General features: G+C 43.9%; 1 protein-coding gene across 1 annotated transcript; it reads left to right on the top strand.

The window, feature by feature from the left end:
* Positions 1–2860: 2860 nt before the first annotated feature.
* On the top strand, positions 2861–13588 carry SLC66A3 (solute carrier family 66 member 3). The gene is made up of 7 exons (XM_020802323.3): positions 2861–3150; positions 6302–6384; positions 6475–6544; positions 8760–8817; positions 11247–11367; positions 12983–13024; positions 13158–13588. Exons 1-7 carry the CDS (start codon positions 2990–2992, stop codon positions 13247–13249), a joined length of 627 nt encoding a protein of 208 aa, XP_020657982.2. The 5' UTR covers positions 2861–2989; the 3' UTR covers positions 13250–13588.
* Positions 13589–16889: the final 3301 nt, after the last annotated feature.

The raw sequence follows: 16889 nt of genomic DNA on the forward strand, positions 1-16889 counted from the left end.
AGTACATGTTGGCTTTGCCTTTTCATTCTATAATATGGTATATCCCTCTTTCCAGCTGCATGTATCAGCTTTAAATTGGAGTGTAATAGACTGAATTGGTCCTCTGAACAGAGTACTCCTTGAAATAAGAGACTGCTGTTTACAATGTAGGACACCTCACTACCTCACTTTGGAAGGACCCTGACAGTAGCTGTCCAAGATCTCACACAAATGCCTTTTGCAGGCTTGAGAAGCCCTAGTATTATTCAAGATCTTTTTCACAGGAATTACCAAGGCCTGTACTTGGGTCCTTGGGCACTCAACACTTGAGTCCCTCCATATGATGGACCCATCCCTTGACCCCAGCACAGATTCCAGAAGTTTGATTGCGGGCTAAACTGTTGCTAGCCTTCTTCTGGATTAGTACGTGTGATGGGATGGCGCTCTGAGGACAGGATGAAACTAGTGCTTTAGTTGTATGTTTGCATGACTCCAGAGATGGTAAAATTGTTCTTTGTTTCATACTATTTAAAGCTTCAGATTGTCACAGCTATTCATTTCTATGTATTAAAATGAAAGAAGATAGAAAGGAATGTCTATAAACATTACCACCAGTAGTCTGCTCTTTTCACTATGCATCTCTCTACCGGGCAAGAAATGATCTGATTCAAAAATATGGAATTATTAACAACCTCCAGATGGCACTCAAGGCTAACTTGTAAATAGTAACAATTTTAGGAAATCCTTGTGCAATAACCTTGTTTTTTAAACTTTACTCCACTTGCTTAATTTTTTTTTCTTCCATAAAAGGAATCAATATTGAAAGTGTTCAGGATTCCAGTTCAGCTTTATCCTTGCTAGTCTAGAAGCAATCAACTGAAACAATAGACCTAATCACTTTTGACAATAAGACACCATTTATAATTTATGTCCAGTGACTGTGTGCCAAGGATGGACGAGTAAAACCACCCTGCAAGGCATCCATATTGCAAAGGGTAGGACTGTGAGGGTTAGGCCAGCCCTACAAAGTATCCCACTGTTGTTAATGTCCATTTTGGTGGAGGGAAGAGGAGGGCTGTAGTAACACACAACAATCCCTCAGCATAAGCCAGTGTTCCTGCTCAATCTGTTGGTTTGCTGTTTGTTTTTTTGAATGCAGTCAGGCACAGTGGCTGTGAAGCTAAGTGCAGCTGCCATCGCCGCCTGATTTATGAAGGGCTAGATGGAGGTGTAATGTATATAACGCACATTTTTAGGATAGAAACAGTGTCCACAATTAGCTAGCAAAAACTTTTCGTAACATGGAAACACAAAACGTAAAAACAGTGCCTACCTGACAGGTTGCCAATACTTTTTTGGTCTTTGTCTTCACATATCAGGACGTTGAGTCATGGCAACTGGACTTCTTTCTTGTCAGGTTGAAACATTTCACAACTCATCCAAGCAGCTTCTTTGGTGGGTAGGACACACACACACACACACCCCCATATATACTTCCCATTGGTTTCATTTCCCTCTGGTCTGAATAGGCTCATTAGATGGACAAAGGATGGGGGGGTGAGGGATAATCCCACCTCTGAAGTCCTTCTCCACCCATTGTCATGGGTCACTAACAGTCTTTCTGGTGGTTGTGGTCCTGATCTTTCTGGGGATGGATGAAAGGGCAGCATGGTAAACAGGAGAGAGTTTATATCTAAGGCCTCCACCCCTGTTGAGTGAGGCATTTTCTATATGCACATGTATGTCCTCCCTGACCCCTCTCTCAAACCAAAATGGGTACATCTTGGTCATCAAATGAGGGTCTTCTATCGTTCAAACGAAGGACCACTGCGGATTGTGGCCCTGAGCCATTGCCCCTCCTGTGCTGGGCCATTCTCCTGTTTAGTGGCTATTTGGTGTCTCCAATGTAGAGCTCCGAACACTCCTCTTGGCATTGGACCACATACACTATATTGCTCCTGTTGTGTTTTGGCGTCCAGTCTTTTTGGTGGACGAGTCTCTACCTTAGTGTGTTTGAAGTGCACGGGTATGTGGTGTTTACCTCAAAAATCTTTTTGAGTTTTTCAGACAAACCCGCCATGTAAGGAATTACCAGGTTCTTCTGTCGGCTCTGGGTCTCAGACTGCTCCACTGTCCTCCTGGGTCGGAACATTGCCTTGTTAAAGGGCCATTCGGGATATCCACAAGCTAAAGCCTGTCCTCAGGCTTTAGGGCTGTACTCAGATGTCCATCATCCTTTTCTTGAAGAACCTGGTCATTCCTTACGTGGTGGGATATAAACCCTATTATTATTATTATTATTATTATTATTATTATTATTATTATTATTATTATTATTATTATTATTATTATTATTATTATTATTATTATTATTATTATTATTATTGCCCTGTCCCCCACCGTCCCCATCTGCTTTGCACTCTTGGGATGGATTACCGGCCTGTGGAAGGGAGCCAGGTCGGCCTCGGGCGGCCGATGGCATTGAGCCTTCAAACCGCCAGGAAGGCAACACTACTCCACCCGCCTCTCTTCGGGAAAGCGCCAGGCGTGAGGAGGAGTACGAAGGCCTAACGACGCGTGGCAGCAGTACTGTAGTTTGCTTTCTCACTTATCAGCACCTTCCCCCCCCCCAAAAAAATCCGGCTCGGGTTTGGAGGAGCTGCGGCTCAAGCCCCCGCCTCTTCCAAATGTTACGCTCCTAAGAGCACCCTGCCCCCAAAGAGGGGCTAACGCTTTTATTTTATATCCCTTCATTTTTGCCAGGGACACACACGCGCGTGCACAGACAAGGCCTCAGGCCCGGCGGGGGAACGCTCGTCCCGGGGACTCGCCTTCACACGTGCATCCAGGGGAGGAGGAGACGCCAACCCTTCCCCGCCCCTCTCGCCCAGCAGGCCCTTTTCCCCTCGGCGGCGGCGGCTCCTTCTCCGTCCCCCGGGGCGGGCTTTCCTTCGCGGAGGCGCCGCGGAAGGAGCGCCCGGAGAGTCGGGAAGGCAGGCGAGTGAGCGCCATGGAGCCGGGCGGGGAGCCGAGCGGGCTGGCGCTGACGCTGGCCAACGGGAGCACGATCGTGGCGTGCCTGCTGCTGAAGGTGCCGCAGCTGGCCGCCTTGGTGGGAGCCCGGTCGGCCCGAGGCGTCAGCCTGGGCAGCCTGGTCCTGGAGCTGAGCGGGTGAGGCCAGCCTTCCCGCCCGGGAGGGTGGTGGGGGTGGTTCGCGTCCCCTCTTGGGCTTCGGGAAGGAAGGAAGGAAGGAAGGGAGCTGGGTGGGCCGCTTCCTTCTGTGGGGAGGGACAGGTGGGAGTCCAGGGGTCGGGGGCAGGCCTTGGGGCAGGGATGGGCATCTGTGCCCTTCCAGGGGTTTGGGGGCTGCAGCCCCCCCCCCCGGCTGTGGGTGGTGACTTACTTGAGGATTATTTCGCATTCTCAGATCTCAATCTCTATAACTGCATTTCTATATCTTGTCTCCCCCCCCCCCCCCCCACTGAGCTGAAGCCTCCCTCTCCTCCTCCTCTTCTCCCTTCATCCCCATCTAACAACCCTGTGGAGCAGCTGAGCTGGAGAACCCATGGCCACAATCTTGTTGGATGTTTAGGCGCACCAGGGGAGTCTCAGTGGTTGAAGGGGCTGATCCAGGGGATGCTTTGGCACAGCCCTTTGCGCGCCAGATGATGCCCTCACCCACTCTGTGCCCGGCACCTGGCAACTGCTCTGATTCCTGCTGGCCCCGTGTGGAGATCCAGTAGGATTTTGACTGATCACAAGCCAAAGAGGTTTCCTGGCCACTTGTGCCTTAATATGTACGAGCTTCTGCTTTGCCCAATGTGGCCGAAATGTTGGAGAGATTTATTATGAACATTAATTTACATCCTGAAAAATCATACTAGGGTTTATTTTCAGGTTAGGTCTTATTTTCTGGGAAACAGAGTATCTTAGTTCAACGCTTCATAGCCCTTATACCATGGAAGAGAAGGCCATGCAGAAATGAAGCACTGGGGGCCTAGATCTAGAAGAGAGGTGATGAATGGCACATTTTAACCTCAGTTTCCTTATTGTCTGCCTTACTGTTGTGCCCCCCCCCCCAAAAAAGTGGCCAGGACAGCCCACAGGAACAACATTCAAATGAAAAACAAAACCTTGATCAAAGGTGTATCATGAATAAAATCAAAGACCGTGTTCTGGGGAAACAGGACGTTTTGCTAGGTAGCCAGTGCATGCTCCTGGACCTTTACAAGGCCTTGTGTGGCTGATGAATGAGTCGTACTTTTCTTTTTTGATTGAGGGACCCTCTGTTACTGGAGTCTTATACACATATGTGCTGCTATGTTTGCTTTTAGAAAAGAGGCAGGCTGACTGTTTCTGTAGGCCTGTGTCTGTTGGTCGTAATAGACCGAGTGTAACTGGCAAGCAGTCTTCTTTCGCTTTCCCTCTCTGCTTTGCAGATACTGTACTTCAGAAACCCTTGGCTTGGTCACATGCACAGCGGATGCCATGTGATCGTGTGGGTGATGTTCTCTAAATTGGAAGAGAGCTGAACTGTGCTGGCTAGGACTGATGGGAGTTGTATGTCAAAAACCTCCAGAGGTCCACACTTGCCGGCTCCTGCAGATAACCATGGTTTATATTACCTAAGCCCTGATTTGTCCCTCAGACACTAAAACAACATACAGATCCCTCCCCCTCTCCCATTTTTGCTCTTGTTTCTCTCCTGCTGCCCTTTTATTCTCAGTTGCACAGCTAGAAAAACAAGCCACAGACAAGTCAAGGTTTTGGACTTGAATCTAACAAGCCATCATTTGAAATAGGCAGAGTTTGTTAACCAACATTGCTGTTAGGGAATCCAGATTAGGAGCAGGTTTAGAAATCTATAAATGGAAATAGGCCTGTGTGCTCTTGAATGAAAGCTGTTGTGACAGACAAATGATGTGTAATGTTGTCTTAAAGATCTTTCCTCAGAAGCAGACTCTACTGAATTACAGTGGTGCCTCGACTTACGACCATAATCCGCTCCAGAAGATGGACATAACTCGAAATGGCCGTAAATTGAAGCACCATTTATGAAATATGTAATTTTATGATTTTATATATTTTTATACTGTTTTGTTTTATTTTGTAAGCCGCCCCGAGTAGACATGGTCTAGAGGGGCGGGGTAAAAATCAAATAAATAAATAAATAAATAAATAAATAAATAAATAAATAAATAAATAAATAAATAAATAAATAAATAAATAAATAAATAAATAGGAATACATGGGAACGCGATTAATCCCAAAAATAAACAGAGCAAACCCCTAAGGCGCTGGGGCTGCCCAAAAAACAACAACAACAACAAAAACAACCCAAAACTAAACATCACAGAAAGTCCCATGCTGGTGGATCGCGGCTTGAGGTTTAAGGTGGGTTCAGGTGGCTATATAGCTCACTACAGTGGACCCTCTACTTAAGGAATTAATCCGTATTGGAATGGTGGCTGCAAGTCGAAAAGTCTGTAGGTCGAATCTCCATTGACCTACAATGCATTGAAAACCGATTAATCCCATAACCAGCGGTTTTTATTCTATTTTTGTTCCGTTTTGGGTTTTTTCTGGTCTGTAAGTCGATTCTCCGGCTGCAAGTCGAATCTAAATTTTGCAGCCAGAGAAGTCTGTAACTTGAAAAGTCTGTAAGTCGAGCTGTCTGCAAGTCGAGGGTCCACTGTATTGGGATTGCTTTTGGTGCTGTTTGGCATCCACACATTTTGACTTGGAGCGATCCATTCTGCAATTTTTTAGAGCAGCTCCACTCTTTTGGCACAGCACTAGGGCCACAGGTGTTTTGGGCATAATTCAGAGCCAAAAAAGTATCCCATTGTGTAGCCTGTGCAGATAGTTCACACCCAGCTGTGGGTGGTGTTATTTGAGATGTCAGCCCTGTGAGGTATTAGAGGGTTGTGGCATTGAAGTGACAACAAAGTACCTTTCTTCCTCTGTTTAGATTAGGTTAGATTCCAGGAGTAGTAACCCCAGCCTGGTTGGGTTTCCGTTCTGCAGCCTTCTACTCCCACGGGCTCCTTTTCTATAAATGACCCTTTCTCACACCAGAGAATAGCAGATCCTGATTTGTGCTTATGCTACAATTTGCAGCTTGAGTGATACAATAAACTGTGGTTTAAGAAACTAGGGATGTGGAAGGGGCACACAGGAGCATAGTTTGTTCCTAGTCTGATAAATCATTGTTCACTAGACAGGGGTTGTCATGTCTATTAGGGTGCATTGATCTGAAGCAGAGCTCATATTCTTCCAAGCATGCATAAGATTGTGATTGAAGTTATGCCTTTCCTTTCAGCTTTTTTATTTGCCTGCGGTACATGAATTACTACAATTATCCTCTACCAACATACATAGAATATCCCATCATCATTGTGCAAGGTAGTACACTGCTTCCCCTTCCATTATTGCCTCATGTATTGTTTTTTCCCCAGTCATGTTGTAATTATCTCTTTTGTTTATTTGTTTCAGATGTCATTCTTTTGCTTTTTGTTCTGCATTACAGTGGCAAAATGATGCATGCTTTGCCTTACACCGCGATGTATCCTTTAATTTGTTGTTCAGCGCCATATATTCAGCATTTCTAGCTATTTTTATGTACATCTTCTGCAATTAAGCAACTTTCCCCCTAGTATACATTTCTAATATGATGTACGCATTTTCTTGTCCAAATATCTTCCACTATATTAAAGTGTTATACCTGCAGCTTAGGAATTAAAGGCAGCCAGGTGAGTTCAGGGTGAGTGAAAGTCAGATGGGTGGTAAATATCTCTTTACGGGGAGGAGAGAAGCTTGCCTGCTTGCAAGTAGAGTGATAAAGCTGTTGTTGAAGAAAGCATTGGTCAGCCCTGCTGTTTGGGGAAATTGCTGGTTGGTTTCTAATACAGTGGTGCCCCGCTTGACGATGACCCCACTTGACGACGAAATCGCTTGAGGACGAGTTTTGGCATCCAGTCTGTTGGATGCAAAACGATGGTTCCTATGGGGTTTTTTCACTTTGTGTCGATTAGGTGCTTGCGTCGTGAACCATTTGTTCACAAAACGATGTTTTTTCTGGTTCTGCAAAATGGCTTCCCTTCGCAAAATGGCTGTTTTTCAGACAGAAGCTTCAGAAGACAGTGATTTTAAACAGCTGATCGGCGGTTCTCTATGGGCGATCTTTGCTGGACAATGAGGTATTTCCCCATTGGAATGCATTAGCTGGTTTTCAGTGCATTCCATTGGGGTTTTTTTTGTTGTTTTTGTTTTTTGCTTGACGACAATTTCACTTAACAGCAATTTTCCTGGAACGGATTATCGTTGTCAAGCGGGGCACCACTGTAATTTGTTCTTGGACATGGTTTGCGTGGATGGTGGCCCTCTGTCTCTAGGAATTCGTTGGTAATGATGATGATCTAGAATCTAGATCCAGTTCAGTGGTTTTTGTCCAAGTTTTGGATCATCAAGTGCATGATCTGTACTGGAAACTGACTAGGAGATATATATCCATTGCTTTGACTGTACATCTTCGTAGCTGTTGATGGAATTGATTGTGGTGTTCTTCTGGATCAGCTGCGTTAATAGCTTGGTAAAAGTTTGTTTCATGGTGTTAGTGACTCTTCGTGAGGGGCTGGTCCTAGATGGTGCTGCTGCTGCAGGATTTTTGCTTATCTGTGTGCCATTTGATATTTTTCATTTTGACTACTCTTGTTCCCTCAACTACGTTAAATGCTTGTACAGGTCTTCTAGTGGTTGGGGTTCAGTATTAATGACATGCAGATGAATCAGAGTTCTATACCCATGCTATCAATCAGATGCTGAGCTTGTGCCTACCAGATACAATTGGCTGTTGGCAACAGATGTTGCACTGCTATAAGATTATCAGGATGGAGATAGAACCCTTCAGTCTTTTGCCAAACTTTGGTTGGTATACCAGCTAACTCTGTTTTGGTGAAAATATATGTACTGTATGTGTGCATGGTTGAACGTTACACTGAGACTGTATTTACTTTAGAGCATCTTGCATATGGTTGCTTCTGAAAACTATCTACCAAACTGCAGCTGGAATGAAAATCTGGATCCACATTACTTATTTGATGCATCAGTTGCATTGGCTGCTAGTTCATTTCAAAACCTCATTTGAAGTGTGGATTGTTGTTTTCAAAGCCCTAAACAACTTAGGACCAAGGTTGATCATTGTGAGATTCTGATGTCTTCAGTGGACTTGGTTTTAAATCTTAATCCCTATCTGAGTTATGAGTGACAAGAACATGTAAAGCTTTTCCCATTCCAGTTATGATGTTCATGGAAAGCTCTGCCATGGAAGAGCCATGCTATACCTTTTTTTCCCTGGCTGCCAAATGAGTATGTACATGCATAAAATATATTTTCAACAGATCTTTGGTCTGTTGATTGCATATCTCTATATTTACTTCCCTCCTTTAAAGATGGTTTGTAGTAATCTTATTGGCTGCTTTCATTTAACCTATATTTTAGTTTCTCATTACTTGCTGTAAATTTATTCTTTAAACATTCCCAGTTTTTAAACCAGAAAGGCAGGATATAAATAACTTTAATAAATAAGAAACAGAATATGCCAGAAATAACAAGTTGCAGCTGGAGTAGATTTCTTCAGATCAGTGGAATATACGTGAGTGTTAATGAATTATTAAGCATTAACTGTACTGCTCTAGTTGGGACAAGCAATTGGATATAGGCCCCAATGTTCACCTAATTGCCATCAGCATTACTGTATGTAACTTAACTTGGAAGATTAGATTTGTAGCAGGATGGTACTTGTTATCTCTGGAGAAATGGCTATTGGACCTATCTATGGTAAGTGGATGGAGGAAAGAATTGTGCCTAAACACTCTTATTTAGTATTCCCGGAAGGCCACCATTCACTGTATGCTAAAGGAGACATAAAAAGCCAGAAGTTGATTGCTTCTGTTATCCTTCTGTATTAAGATGCATCACAGTATAGTGTTGCAGAAAAGGCTTTGAAACAAGGTAAAGGGATATGTGGCCCTCCAGATGTTGTTGAACTGAAATTCCAAGTCACCTCTCACCATTGGCTATGCTGGGACTGATGAAAGTCATTGCCGAGCAACATCTGGAGGGTTGCACATTCCCCATCCCTGCTCTGTGTCCTAATTTGGAAAATTGCGTAAGATGGACTTACTTAGCCCATTAGCTGTGTATGCCAAAAAAATTTTAAAAAAAAGGCTTCATGCTTGATGCTCAAAAGACTATGGGAAAAGCAGAGTGTAATAGGTCTCAGAGATGCTATTGAGTTTGGGAGTAAGTCTGGGTATTTTCTTCCTCCTTGGCAATCAATACTCATCTGCAGAACAAGATTGATTTATCTTGGTATCTGCTTGCTTTGTTACAAATTAAACTCATGTAATTCACAGTATTCTGAAACACATAGAAGGTGCAAAATGTGTGAAGTAAGGATAAAAATTGCATTTAATAATCCTTAGATGTTCAGCCTTTGCCTGTCAGAAACAGATGAACGTATTATGTGAAGATGCAGGATGACTCTGTTACTTCCCAATAGTGAAGGCTCCCTTTTAGGATACCAGAACATTAGTCTGACACCACCAGTAGGGTACAGTCCCTTTGATGCTAACATAGTTGTCTAGGCCAGTGTAGTTTAGTCTTATCTAAAATCACCTAGTTCTCCAGGATTAGGTGTAGAATGACATCGTAGACAGCAAGAGTAGAAGGGGGACGACAGAGGATGAGATGGTTGGACAGTGTCATCGAAGCTCCCAACATGAAATTGACAGAACTACGGGAGGCAGTGGAAGACAGGAGAGCCTGGCCTGCTCGGGTCCATGGGGTCACGAAGAGTCGGACACGACTAAACGACGACATCGTAGAAGTCTTGGCAACAGATGGCTGCTTTTATTAACAAAGTTTTGCTTGTATGCCTGGTCACACACCTGTATGCACGCTTGGGCATTCACCCAGAAATGCAACAGCACCTTGTTATTGAGTAGCAGTTCAGATTTAGATTTAGGCAGTTTCTTTTACACAAGTGTAAATCAGTAGGATTTTGGCCACTGTGCCACATTACAAATCTAGATTTTTGTTTGGTGCGCTTCCTGTGATTACTAAGGAGCAAAGCATGAGGGCCAGTTTTTTAAATGAGCCTTAGGAAGGTCAGAGTGAGGACAGAAGTGGAGAACATTCAGCCTTTTAGATGTTGGAAGGAAACATATCCATATTCCCTGGGTAAGAATAATGTATCTAACCCCTGCCCGGTGCATGTATTCAAGTGTTATTCACTTAGTACTAAAATAACTTTCAGTAGGCCACACAATTTGGGATTAGTCAGGAAATCTTTATTGTTAGAGGACATAGTACCTGGGATTGAACCCTGTTGCCTTCTACCTTCCAAATATAGCATCGGCAAACAGTAATATAAAAGATATCCCAAAGCCCTTCTTTAAATTGCTACCATCTGTTTGTTGGATCAAGTAAATGCGGTTCTAACAGCTAGTTGTCAATGACTGGCAGTAAGGTGCAGGGATAGAAAAAAAAATGCTTTTCTGGACTGCAGCATCCTGAATATCCAGTTGCATAGCTAGACCATACATACCCATCTGGTCAGTAACACCTGTGTTAACAGGGACTGCCGTATAGCTGGCAAAAGTCTGAGACACTCTTAAATGTCACCTGATGAAAAGGAGGAAACAAGTTTTCTCATGGATGGCATTGACCAAAAGCCTGTTTTCTGAATGAGACAGGTCTCTGATGGTTCTGTGTATTCTGTCTTAACTGCTTTATTTTTTCTGCAGCACTTGTTATTCTTGATATGATATACCCATTGTTGGTGGGGAAAGAACAAAGAAGAAAACTGCCTGTGATGAATGAGCATGTCCTTGGTCAATCCAGTTTTAGAATATCTTTAGGAGTCTTGCATATGTAGATTGAGCACCTTACGCAGGTTCCAGTTAGCTTTCCTAAAGTATAACTTCCGATTTTTTGAAGGTAGCTGTGCTAGCCTATCAGGCAAAACCAAAAGAGAAATAAAAAATAACGAAGGCAAAGAAGTTGTGGCGTCTTTAAGTTTAATGGCTGTATTTAATGTGTGCCCTTGTGGACAAGTCTACTTCTGCAGCTCCATGGGTGCAGAGTGCTGCCTTGGAGTCTTCTACATGCAGGATGCGGGCTCTCTTGCTGCACCCTGGCCCTACCCCATTGACTAGGCTCGCATTTATCGTAACAGCTGTGCTTTACCTCTTGCTTCTCTCCAGAACTTGAGCACTGTCATTAGTGCAGCAAGCAAACTTGCTCAGCTCCGATATCTTTGGGAAACAAAAGATTCTGGACAAGTGAGTGCCACAACCTGGAGTTTGGCCATCTATACCTGTGCAAGTAAGCAACCTCTCAAGCTTCTTTCTCTTTCCTTGCTCCCCTTTCTGTTTAAAGAAAACTGTTCATTTGAGACTCCCGTCTCCTGATGCATATTTGAGTACAAGAAATGGTTGTAAATGTTGTTGCAGAGTGTGAAGCTCCGATAGGAGATCTCTTTAGATAGCAGTCATGGTGTTCCTGTGAGCTTCTAAACACGCCATCTTGTTCTCTTCTCCAGTGGTTCCTGTAAAGGTAGCAGGCCACTCTGACGTCACTGCCAACTCAGGCCTCTCAGAGTGCCCACCACACCACTTCACACTCGCTGCCACCAATTATAATGACTATTTAAGAAGGACAAAGGTTTCCTTCAAAACAAAACAGGTTTATTGGTACACGAAATAAAATATGTAAATCACAGGTAGCTAATCAAGGTGTAAATCACTGACTTTCCCTCACTGACTACTTAGGCACGTTCGTTCGTTTAGTCGTTAAGTCGTGTCCAACTCTTCGTGACCCCATGGACCAGAGCACGCCAGGCCCTCCTATCTTCCACTGCCTCCCGGAGTTGGGTCAGATTCATGTTGGTTGCTTCGATGACACTGTCCAACCATCTCATCCTCTGTTGTCCCCTTCTCCTCTTGCCTTCACACTTTCCCAACATTAAGGTCTTTTCCAGGGAGTCCTCTCTTCTCATGAGATGGCCAAAGTATTGGAGCCTCAGCTTCAGGATCTGTCCTTCCAGTGAGCACTCAGGGTTGATTTCCTTTAGAATTGATAGGTTTGTTCTCCTTGCAGTCCAGGGGACTCTCAAGAGCCTCCTCCAGCACCACAATTCAAAAGCATCAATTCTTCGGCGGTCAGCTTTCTTTATGGTCCAGCTCTCACTTCCATACATCACGACAGGAAAAACCATAGCTTTGACTATTCGGACTTTTGTTGGCAAGGTGATATCTTCTTTTTAAGATGCTGTCAAGGTTTGTTATCGCTTTCCTCCCAAGAAGCAGGCGTCTTTTAATTTCATGGCTGCTGTCTCCATCTGCAGTGATTATGGAGGCCTCTAAAAAAGCTCTTTCACACCCCAGATCTCAATCTTTCTCTCCCTTCACACCCCTTTTTCTTCCAGCTCCTCCCCCTTCAGCCCTACCCTCCGTCACCCCAATGGCTGATGATCCATTGTCCAACTGTGACGGACAGTTGGACAATGCTGCCTGTTACAGTTCCCAACCTTGAATAACTGCAGCTCCTAGAAACCCCAGATAGCACAGCTGATGGAATTGCAATCCAAGAGCTCTTGGGTTATCCAAGGTTAGGAACCACTGCTCTACAGAAATAAACCAGGCAGAAGATTAAGCTTAAGCCAAGATGACTAGGTTTGTTTAGAGAAACGTTTGATAGAAAAGCCTGTCCTGAACGAGACAGACATCCGCATATCAAGGCCTGAACATCTGAGGAGCTCAAAGAGAAAAATTTGGTACTGTTAGAAAAAAAAAAACATTTTTCATCAGGGGAAGTAATGGTTCAGCTTGAAAATTTTGGTGAAGTTATGTTTCAGTCGGGTGAACCAGTTATCTCGTTGACTAGGGTTTTTGTTTGTTTGTTTTCTTAAGTAGACTTACAATTTCTCTCTCAATTCCAGCAAGAATATTTACAACTTTAATGACGACAAATGATGTAACAGGTAATATTTTATTACCCAGCAATGGTATGTGTGCGGCAATTTCATTATTTTTGTGTGTGTGTGTTGAAGAGAAATAGTTATTACATGGTGGGTAGATAACAGTAACACCTTCTCTTTCACTCTTCCCCCCCAGTTTTGGTCCGCTTCATAGTCATGCTGATTCTTAATACGTGGGTGCTTGCAACTGTACTGCACTACAGGAAGACGGCGAAGAAGACTGACTAAGATGGGGACTCCAGCTCTTTTAAATACTGTGGACCAAAAGGAAGAATGGGACCAATCTAAGACTGTAACTAGGACCAAAGCACCATTATGGTTGTTACCATCAATTCACATCATCAGGACATGCTGTTCATGCAGTGGAGACCACCTGTCAATAGGAGCTGAACAGCAAACTCCCAAGTCTTTTGCCATGCTTGCTCCTGGGGAGCATCTCGTTTTGATAAAAAAAAAGTTAATGGGTGAGCTATATTATTTAGCACGCCTGTATGCATACTTGTAACTCTACTGAAAATGTTTTGTTCAAGTAACTGTTCTTGATTAAATTCTCAGCATACCTGTTAACTCTTATTTGTCATTTTCCTAGCTTGGTTATCTGTTACACAAAAGGTATTGCCCAAAGGATACTGAGGCCGCAGTATACTTAATGAGCATTTTAGATACTTTTGCGTCTTCATTTCCAGCCAGTAGTACAGTGAGAAATCAGTTTGTAACAGAATCATGTGCTGTGTACAAGCAGCCACGACTCATGGACCCATGTGGTAGGGAAGAGCAAGGCCTTTTTTAGAAGTTTGTGTTCTCTGATTGATCATCCCAGTGTCTGTGCCCCAGAAAAAAAAAACACAGTTCTCAGGTTTCGTGGATTGCACCAGGTCTTAAGTGTGGCTAACTTTTCTCTGGGGCCTGATGTAACTTCTTAAAGGTAGTAGGCTCTCTGTATCTCTTTACTGGCTTTATGATTGCATTTCCTTCTGGACCAGCATTTCACAACCCAACATCTTGATTTTAAAAAAAATACTTATAAAAGTCAGCTGTGTGCTGGTTAAGAGTGGCTGCTCTTAATTAGGGACATAAAACCTTGTTTACAAGGAGGCAATCATGCTCCCTTAAATCATTACCACAAAACCTATGTATGGCTTGTGTACTAGAAAGTGGCAATATGTCATGGGCTCACCTTGATTGACTGTGGTAAAGATGGGGACCTAACCTCATGCTAATCAATGCTGTTTTTAAAAAGCCTCTGAAAATACAGGTGTCACAGCAGTGCAGTGGATTAATCTGACAGTGGCTGTTGAATTAAGGTTGTGAATTGGATCCCTCAGGTCCCAGTGGTAGGAACACTGAAGACCACGTGCACTAGCCCATTTCCTTCAAACTCCAATGTTTAGAACTAGGTCCAGCCATCATTCCACATAGGGAATTAATTCTTCATTGTGGGATGGGCAGCTGCTGAGGTTCCAGGGGTAAATCTGTCCTTTTCAGGAAAACAAGGATGCACAATTTTAACCTCTGCCTTAAGGGGGAACAAAACATCTCTCAAGGAGTCAGGGATAAGATGCCAGCAGAAGATATGCAGTGCCGGCGCCCACCTCCCAATCCTATACCTTACTAAGCCTGAAGTCTCTCTGCACCCAGTGGTATTTGTTCCCAACGTGTCCCTGTGGTTACAGGCTAGGACTGTTCTGTGGAATTGTTTTGAACACTGTGCCTCAACTCATAAGGAAAAGGGACTTGGCTCATCTTTTGAATTTTCTTTACTGGTCCGATTTCTGTCTCTGGTGTTTTTATTTCCTGACACGATTAGGGACTGGCAACTCTAGAAGGTCTGGGGTTTAAACACATCCAAATCTGGACTTGGAAGGGCTGCTTCTGTGACATCCCTGCCCCCAAAACTATGGGGGATGGGGAGCCCTTGGAGGCCCTTCAGAAGATGAGACAATTGTAAAAGCTCTCCCCAAAACGTTTAACAGTTTGGGTGTATGGGGGAGGTGCTGGGAGGCCATCTTGTGTTCGCCCTAGATTACATTCATTATCAATTCTGCATACACTGATGATCGCCACAACATTCAAACCACTGACAGGTGAAGTGAATAGCATTGAATATATTGTTGCAACGGAACCTGCCAAAGGGTGGGATATATTAGGCAGCCAGTGAAGTCAGTTCTTGCCTTCCATGTGTTGGCTAGATCAGTGGTTCTTAACCTTTGTTACTCGGGTTTTTTTGAACTGCAACTCCCAGAAACCCCAGCCAGCAGAGCTGATGGTGAAGGCTTCTGGGAGTTGCAGTTCAAAAACATCCGAGTAACAAAGGTTAAGAACCTAGGGGCTAGATGACTGGGTCACAGCATCTCCAAAATGGCAAGACTCGTGGGGTATCCCGGTATGCCGTGTCGTTGTTTAGTCGTTAAGTTGTGTCCGACTCTTCGTGACCCCATGGACCAGAGCACACCAGGCCCTCCTGTCTTCTACTGCCTTCCGGAGTTGGGTCAAATTCATGTTAGTCGCTTCAGTGACACTGTCCATGCCGTGGTTAGTGCACACCAAATGGGGTTCAAGGAAGGACAACTGGTGAACTGGCATCAGAGTCACAGGTGCCCAAGACCCATTGATGCACATGGGAAACAAAGGCTATCCCGTCTGGTCTGGTCACAGAAAAGCTACTGTAGTTCAAAATGCTGAAAAACGTAATGCAGGCCGTGATGTAAAGATGTCCGAAGACACACAATGCATCACAGTTTGCTGTACATGGGGCTGCCTAGCAGACCAGTCAGAGTGCCCAGGACGACCCCCATCCACCGCCAAAAGCACCTACAATGGGCACGTGAGCATCAGAACTGGACCATGGAGCAATGGGAGGTGGTTTCCTGGTCTGATCAATCAGATTTCCTTTTAGAGTAGGTGGATGGCCAGGTCTGTATTCATCATTTACCTGAGGAAAAAAGGGCAGCAGGATGCCATATGGGAAAAAGGCCAGCCGGTGGAGGCAGTGTTACACTCTGGGCAGTGTTGTGCTGGGAAACCTTGGGTCCAGGCATTCATGTGGATTTTCCTTTGACTCATATCACCTCCTTAGAGATGGTTGCAGACCATGTCCACCCCTTCATGGCAACGGTGTTCTCTGCACCAAGGATAGTGCACCCTGCCACATGGCAAAAATTGTTCAGGAATGCTTTGAGGAACATGGAAAAGTCCAAGGTGTTGCCTTGGCCTCCAGATTCCCCATATCTCAATCTGATGGAGGAGCATCTATGGGATGTGCAGGAACACCAAACCCAATCCATAGAGGCTCTACATTGCAACTTGCAGGACTTAAAGGATCTACTTCTAATGTCTTGGTGCCAGATACTACAGGACAAGTTCAAAGGTCTTGTGGAGTCCATGCCTCAAAGCTGTTTTGGCAGCACAAGGGGGACCTACACGGTATTAGGCAGGTGGTTTTAATCTTATGGCTGATCAATGTATATCAATGACTTTCTTTTCTGCTGATTTTACATTGATGTTATTCTCTCGAAAAGAGGTGCTTTGGTGCCTAAAACTTTCTACTGACAAAGATTAATATATGATATTTCTTTGTGACTTAAAAGATGCTGTGAAACACTAGTTTTAAAGAACTTTGCCTATATTTTATAACATGACTTTTAAAAAGAAATACTATATTACCCATAATATAACAGCCATCTTTGTCAATCTCAATCATAAGAGGTCTGTGTAAAGTGTTTGCATGCTTTAATTTTTTAAAAAAATCCACTTACCAACATCAATAATTATTTTATCTTACTCAAATAGTTTATTTAAAAATATATATTTCTTCCAATCCAGATCTTCCCACAAATAACAATTTTATATAAAATATGTATGCCTTCAG

This window comes from Pogona vitticeps, chromosome 1, assembly GCF_051106095.1.
Source record: "Pogona vitticeps strain Pit_001003342236 chromosome 1, PviZW2.1, whole genome shotgun sequence".
NCBI classification, from domain to species: domain Eukaryota; kingdom Metazoa; phylum Chordata; class Lepidosauria; order Squamata; family Agamidae; genus Pogona; species Pogona vitticeps.